The 8,041-nt window shown below is 38.9% G+C and overlaps 1 protein-coding gene across 1 annotated transcript; it reads right to left on the bottom strand.

Moving 5' to 3' along the window:
- Positions 1-4,891: 4,891 nt before the first annotated feature.
- On the bottom strand, positions 4,892-7,820 carry CST11 (cystatin 11; the record flags this gene model as incomplete). The annotated part of the gene is made up of 3 exons (XM_081033786.1): positions 4,892-4,975; positions 6,887-6,991; positions 7,596-7,820. 3 exons carry the CDS (start codon positions 7,818-7,820, stop codon positions 4,892-4,894), a joined length of 414 nt encoding a protein of 137 aa, XP_080889912.1.
- Between the last annotated feature and the right edge of the window lie 221 nt (positions 7,821-8,041).

Below are 8,041 nucleotides of genomic sequence, written 5' to 3' on the forward strand. Positions count from 1 at the left end.
GAAGTTAAATTGTCACTCTTTGCAGATGACATGATGCTATATATAGAAAACCCTAAAGACTCCACCAAAAAGCTATTAGAAACAATCAATGAATATAGTAAAGTTGCTGGCTACAAAATCAACGTACAAAAGTCCATTGCTTTCCTATATACCAACAATGAAATCTCAGAAAAAGAGATAGAAAAAACAATTCCTTTTGCAATTGCAGCAAAAAGAATAAAATACCTAGGAATAAACTTAACCAAGGATGTGAAGGATTTATATGCTGAAAACTATAAGATATTTTTGAAAGAAATTGAAGAAGACACAAAGAAATGGAAAGACATTCCGTGCTCATGGATTGGAAGAATCAACATAGTTAAAATGGCCATATTACCCAAAGCCATATACAGATTTAATGCAATCCCCATTAAAATCCCAACGGCATTTTTTAAAGAAATAGAACAAAAAATCATCAGATTTGTTTGGAACCACAAAAGACCCCGAATAGCCAAAGCAATATTAAAAAAAAAGAACAATACTGGAGGTATCACACTCCCTGATTTTTCCTTGTACTACAGGGCTACAATAATCAAAACAGCTTGGTATTGGCGGAAAAACAGACACATAGACCAATGGAATAGAATTGAGAACCCAGAAATAAAACCACATAAATATGGACAGATAATTTTTGACAAAGAAGCTAAAAACATACAATGGAGGAAAGACAGCCTCTTCAATAAATGGTGCTGGCAGAATTGGATAGCTACGTGCAAAAGAATGAAACTGGACTGCTATCTGTCACCATGTACCAAAATGAATTCAAAATGGATCAAAGACTTAAGCATAAGACCTGACACAATAAACTGCATTGAAGAAAACATAGGCACTAAACTTATGGACCTTGGGTTCAAAGAGCATTTTATGAATCTGACTCCAAAGGCAATGGAAGTAAAAACTAAAATAAACAAATGGGATTATATGAAACTGAAAAGCTTCTGCACAGCAAAAGAAACTATTGACAAAATAATGAGACAACCAACTGAATGGGAGAAGATTTTCACAAACAGTTCCTCTGATAAGGGGCTAATATCCAAAATATACAAGGAACTCATGAAACTCAACAACAAAAAAACAAACAACCCAATTGAAAAATGGACAGAGGACCTGAAGAGACATTTCTCCAAAGAGGATATACAAATGGCAAATAGACATATGAAAAAATGCTCAACATCGCTAATCATCAGAGAAATGCAAATGAAAACCACAATGAGATATCACCTCACCCCAGTCAGAATGGCTTTCATCAACAAAACAAATAGTAACAAGTGTTGGAGAGGCTGTGGAGAAAAAGGAACTCTCATACACTGTTGGTGGGAATGCAGACTGGTGCAGCCACTATGGAAGGCAGTGTGGAGGTTCCTCAAGAAATTACGAATAGAATTACCATATGACCCAGCAATCGCTCTCCTGGGTATCTACCCCAAAAATATAAAAGCATTTCTCTATAGAGACACGTGTACGCCAATGTTCATTGCAGCTTTGTTTACGGTGGCCAAGACATGGAAACAACCAAAATGTCCTTCGATAGATGAATGGATAAAGAAGTTGTGGTACATATACACAATGGAATACTATTCAGCGTTAAGGAAAGATGATATAGGAACATTTGTGACAACATGGATGGATCTCGAGAGAATAATGCTAAGTGAAACAAGTCAGACAGAAAAAGCAGAGAACCCTATGATTTCACTGATATGTGGTATATAAACCAAAAAGAACAAGACAAACAAATGAGAAACAAAAACTCATAGACACAGACAATAATTTAGTGGTTACCAGAGGGTAAGGGGGTGGGGGGTGGGTGATGAGGGTAAAGGGGATCAAATATATGGTGATGGAAGGAGAACTGACTCTGGGTGGTGAACACACAATGGGATTTATAGACGATGTAATACAGAATTGTACACCTGAAATCTATGTAAATTTACTAACAATTGTCACCCCAATAAAATTAATTAATAAAAAAAAAAAAAAAGAAAACAGAAACAACAACAACAACAACAAAAAGAACAAACAAGGCAAAGAGTAAAGTGACAGATTAAAGCCCTAACATATCAATAATTATATTAAATAGCATGTGCAAACTACACATAAGTGGCTTAAATAAGGCAATTAAAAGAAGAGATTCGTAGACTGAATTGAAAAAAAATGACTCAACTATATGCTGTATACAAGAAACTTCTAATATAATAATATGGGCAGGTTGAAAGTAAAGGGATGAAAAAAGTTATATTATGCAAACAGAAAGTAGTACAGGCCATATTAATGTCAGATAAAGTAGACCTCAGAGCAAAGAAAATTTCCAGGTATAGAGAGGAACATTACATAATGATACATCCACTCTGGAAAATAGTTTGGCAGTTTATAAAGAAAAAAAAACCCTCTAAAGTATGTTTTACCATATGATGCAGAAACTGCACTCCTGAGCGTTTAACCCAGAGAAATGGAAACTTATGTCCGCAAAAAATCCCGTACACAATTGTTCATAGAAGTTTTATTTATAATAGCCCCAAACTTGAAAACAACAAATACATCCTAAAATAAGTAAATAGTTAAACTGTTGAATCATAGTATACCATAAAATAATACTCAACAATTAAAAGGAACAAACTATTCATACATGAAATAACAAGGGCATTATGACCAATCTCAAAGGTTATATACTGTGTGTATGATTCCATTCATATAACATTCTAGAAGTGGCACAATTATAGAGATGGAGAATAAATTAGTGGTTGTCAGGAGTTTGAGATGATGGGGGAAAGGGAGATGTAACTATAAGGGTAGTACAGAGTATCTTTGTGATGATGAAATACTTCTATATTTGGTGGTAGTGGTCACACAAATTTACACATGTGACAAAATGACACATGCATATTGTATCAATGTCAATTTCCTGGTTGTGATATTTTTTCTATAATTATAAAAAATATGTAACCAGGGAAAGTAGATGAAGGGTACAAGAGACCTCTCTGAAACTTCCTGTGACTCTACAATTATTTCAAAATAAAAAAAATATTTAAAAAACTCATTGGGTTAAGAAATCCAAAAGATCAATGGGCACAGATGTTTTACCTTCCCTTTAATCTTCCCTCAGGATAATAATCCTTGCCTTCCAACAAAGTAACAAAAATGCCAGAAGAGAGTTGAGTGGGTGATCAATACTAAATTTTACTGCTAATGTCAGTATTCTTACTAATTGTTAACATTTATTTTAATATCTGCTTTGTGTTAGATACTGTGTTAAGCAATTTACATGTATTATCATAATTAATCTTCAAAGCTACCTCCAAGAAATAGGTACTGCTATTCTCAGTTGAAGATGAGAAAATTGTAGGTTAGCATTTTCCCAGGTAGTTGGTGGAGGGAAATCCCACCTGGGGCCCACCTGAAACAGGATTCTGAGTACTCCAGAACTCTGGTGTGGGGAGTAAAAGGTGGGGAAAAAAATGTTCTTTCAAAGCTCCGTGCTATGTCCAACTTGTGAAGACTTGGTTTGCCTACTGTGCATCTCAATTCACAATTCACATGTGTGAGGAGTTATCCTGTTGGTGAGGGACTTAAATCCTTTCATGTCTTATCCTCTGTGTATAATAGCCCATGTTCCAAATGCCAGCACCTGTGTCCCTTTATCTCTGGTTGCTTACTTCGTCCTGGAGTGGCCTCAGGCACAGGTTCCAGGGAATTAATGTGCTCTTAGGAGCTGCCCTGCAGCCAATCACTGACTAGAACTGTTGCATAAATATCCCAGCTCCCTCTCTTTTCAAGTAGATGAATGTCGTGTGTAAGTGTGTGTGTGTGTGTGTGTGTGTGTGTGTGTGTTTGCCACAGTACATAGAGTTTGCCAGTGATACTAAGCCCCCAGGCTTTTGCTCTTTGGAATGAGCTTTTCCTCTCTGCTCAGGGATGTAAATGAAACAGATGTGACCCAGTGAGCTGCTGGCAGCCCTCTTGATACCACATGGAGGAAGTGGAGTGGACAGATGAGCCTGGTGACATTGTTTAAAATCCTGAACCATGCTATTGGGTGGGGAACGTTTATTCTCCATCCATGGAAGAGGAGCCCCTTAACATAGTATTCCTGGTTTCTCTGTCCTCAGTCATTCCTTTCCTAGAGAAATCAATCTGCTTAGTCTACTTGAAAAGAAAAATCTGGCCATTGTAGCCCAGGTCCTCCTCCTTCCCACTTGGGCCACACGTTTTCTTTGGAAACTGGGAGAGGAATCTCTCTATGAAGAGAACTGCTCTCGTCCAACGTTGCTGATGCTGGGGGTGTAAGTCCATTTCCAGACTGTAGTATTAGAAAGAGCACTTTCCTGTAAAAATAGGCACATCTTCCACCTAGTCCTTATCAGTAACAAAGGCCCTTATCTTTTTTAGTTCCTTGTGTCATTTCTTCTTCTTTTGTACTTTAGACAAGGAAGGGGATACTCTTCATTGGACCCTCAGAGATACCATATTGTCAATATCTCTTGGCTATTCAATAAAGTAGCTTAGAGCTTTTTCCCTCCTCCCTCTCTTTCTTCACATTTTCTTCATTTTGTTGTACAATCTAAAGAATCCTACTTGATGTGAGGATGGGTTTGAAGTTCTGTTGTCATGCAGGTTATATTGGCTATCAGACGAGGAATTACTCATGTCACCTCATTTGGACTCCAACACTGCCCTGGCCCATAGGACATTGAGAATGTTTTATTATGAACAAAAGAATTTAGGGGAAAAGTGGAATTATACATAATAAGAACATTAAGAGAATAGATGAACAAACATTTATTTTCTATATTGAGAATTACTGTTTATGGCAGGATACTTTCACATGTAGTGATCACAGGGGTGTGCTCCAGGACACTTAGCCATTGGTGCAGTTTTTGTTCAAAATTTTGTACTTTTCAAACCAGGGAACAACAAACACTGAGTAGAAGCACGCAATTTGCTAAAAAACAAAAACAACATTTAAAAAAGATCAACATGCAAGGTGAAAATTTGGAACAGGAAAGAAGGGGATATAATACATGTGGATGGGGAAAATGGCACCACCTCACCACACCTCCAATCTAGATATAGTTTGATCTTTATTTTGATTTCATTCACCCGATAGTATTATGGCTGGGATAATGCCAGAAAATGTCCTTCTATTTGTACTTAGACTTGGAGACTAGAAATAAAGTGTTCACCTCGCACATATTCACTGATTCTTTTTTCTTCTTAAATTTACTCATGTGTTGTTTACTTCACAGTTTTCCTTACTTGGCCTATACTGGCTTCAGCCAGCCAGCCAGCCACTCTCCCATCCATCTCCATCCATCCTTCCTTCGACACATCTATCCTTTCTTTCTTTCTTTCACCTTCTTTTCACCCAGTCCATCCACCTTTCCTTTCTTCCTTCTCATCCTTCATTTGTCCATCCATGCACTCATCCATCATATTCTTTCTTTCCGTCCCTTGTCCCTATTCTCTCTCAAGATTTCCCTTTTCTTTTTCACTTCCTCTCCTCCCATAATGACAAATCAATAAACAAATTTTGCATATTATTGTTATTTCTTAGTACAATTTAGTTTTACTGCTTTTCGTTGGAAAGCCCAGGGTGGAGAGTGTGTGTGTATGTATGTGTTTGGGGGGGATGCTTAAATATTTACATTTCTCCTAAAATAGAAATCAGAATACTAACTCCACTGATTAAATCCATCACATCAATAAGATCTTCTAATTTTACTTTAATTCTTTGAAGTAAAAAATTTTTGACAGTAATTTTACTGTCATCTTTAATTTTTTTTTCATAGATTTCATGATCCTTTTCAGAGAAGGACCAAAAATTCTACCTTGCGAGATTTTGAAGAATTATTTATGCACAAAGTAAGGAGGGAATTCATGGATGAACATGTTTCTGTGTTGAGAACACCCAGGCTATTATAACTAGAGTTATCATATATATATATATATATATATATATATATATATATATATATATATATATATATATATATATATATAATGAATTTTAAAAACTTAAAAAATTAAATTCATATATAATTTATGAACCAGACATATTGTAAGCAAATGTAGATGCCACTAATGATTACACTAAGAAGCTAGTTGTAAATCAGGACTATTCTAGGTGGGACATAGGATCATCCTCATTTTAACTCATTTGGGTAAAGAGAAGTAATTTTCAGGGCTTGTAGGCCTTGAGACTTTCATGTGGGCCCACCCTGATTATGCACACTGTAACAATAATGGTCTGGCCAGCCTCCTTGGATGTGACAACATTGGGTGGGAATGAAGTATATTGGGGACTAAGCCACTTTTGGGGGGGTGTGGCTCCTCAGCAGATCATACACACGCATGCAGGTTTGTCCTCCTCCACCTCAGCCCACTCCTACCACCAGTTCAACTGTCTCTGAACTCATTTTCTTATCTTCTCCAACACTGCTGGATGAAAGGAACAGAGGCCAGTAGCTGAGTGATTGTGTGCTCATGTAGGTTGATGTTCAGATATTCATTCAGGTGTACCATTGAGGTCCCACTGGCTGCTAAAATATTAGTAATAATTAACTACTTCCCTCAGCCCCAGAGTGTCCCCCTGCAGCTCAGCCACGTAACTCCTCCCTCTGAACCCCCCCAACCTCCCCATAATTCTTTTAGCAACAAAGGAGCAGTGCCTCTCAGGCAGGATCTGGGTCGCTCTCACCTTTACTGTTCTGTTTTGAGAAAGCAGATATTATCCTGCATTCTTTTTAAGCAAGCTTAAATATATCCCCAATAATTCTATCCTGTCATCCCAATACCACAGGAAAACCCCATTGAAAATGAGTTCTCTCTGAGTCACTGGGCTTTCAACCAGTACCTTGTAAAGCTCTCCTTCCTGAAAGGTGCAGTTTTCGGTTTCCAGTCTTTGACAGGTGGTCCGCCGCATCTCTAAGTTCAAGTGGTACTCCATGTGGTCAGTAACCTGTGGGAAGCAATTGTCAAGGAGACAAAAGGATTTCTTCTCCTTCTCCATAGCGTCTGGAGCCAGGAATTCCTTCCATAGTGGCCAAAGTCAAGGACCCCGTCCTGGACATAGTGGTGGGCTCCTCGCTCTCCTAACCATCTGACTCCCATGCCTGCTTTTGTCATTTGAGGAGAATTCACCAGAAGTCACTCTGTGGGCAAAGCCATTCCTTGGAGAACCCAAATTATGCCCAGAGTCTGTAAACTTTGTCTACAAAGAGCCAGAGAGTAAACAGTTAGGCTCTGTGGGCTATGTGGCTTCAGTTGCTAGTACCTAACTGCAATTGTAGCATGAAAGCAGCAGACATGACATACATGATGTGGCTGGGAGCCAATAAAATGACTTACAAAAGTTTGGGTCCATGGGCCACAATGTACTGACCCCTGGTCTTTGGACATCATTTAAGTGACTTAACTTTATCCTCTCCAGTGAACTTGTTTCTCTTAAAAAGCCCACTTCACACTAAGTGAGGTTAAATTTCACTTGAGTGGACTTGCTCCATAGTGCCAATGGTTTCTTGGCATAGGGTCATGGTGAGGAGAGGGGAGAGGAGCCCACTAACCAGCTTCTTGACCTTCAGGACTCTCACAATCCGGAAGCTGTACTTGTCGTCACTTTTCTTGTTGAACTCATTGGTCACAAACTGCATGGTGGCTATCACATAGGTTTCTGATGCAGATACTTCTTGGACACTCATAAAGGTTTTCCTCCTTGCTTGGTACGTGAGGGCGACCAGGGCCACCAGAATAACCAACAGCATCTGTGGGACCTGCCCGGGTCTGGCCATGGCACCTCAGCTGGGGAAGAACAGGAAGAGTCTCCTCAATGTCCTGTCACGGGCCAGTTGGTTCCCACTGACCCTGTCTGGCATGGCTGGATTTAAGCCTACCTACGGTAGACGCCCACAGCTCTCCTCCCCATCCTCTTCATCGGCAGCTGAACCTGAAGAGCGGGGGAGAGTTTGCAGTGGTTAGTAAGCTCACTCTCACTTCCTCTCATTCTTTTCAC

The sequence above is a fragment of the Rhinolophus hipposideros genome (assembly GCF_964194185.1).
Source record: "Rhinolophus hipposideros genome assembly, chromosome: 22".
Lineage (NCBI taxonomy): Eukaryota > Metazoa > Chordata > Mammalia > Chiroptera > Rhinolophidae > Rhinolophus > Rhinolophus hipposideros.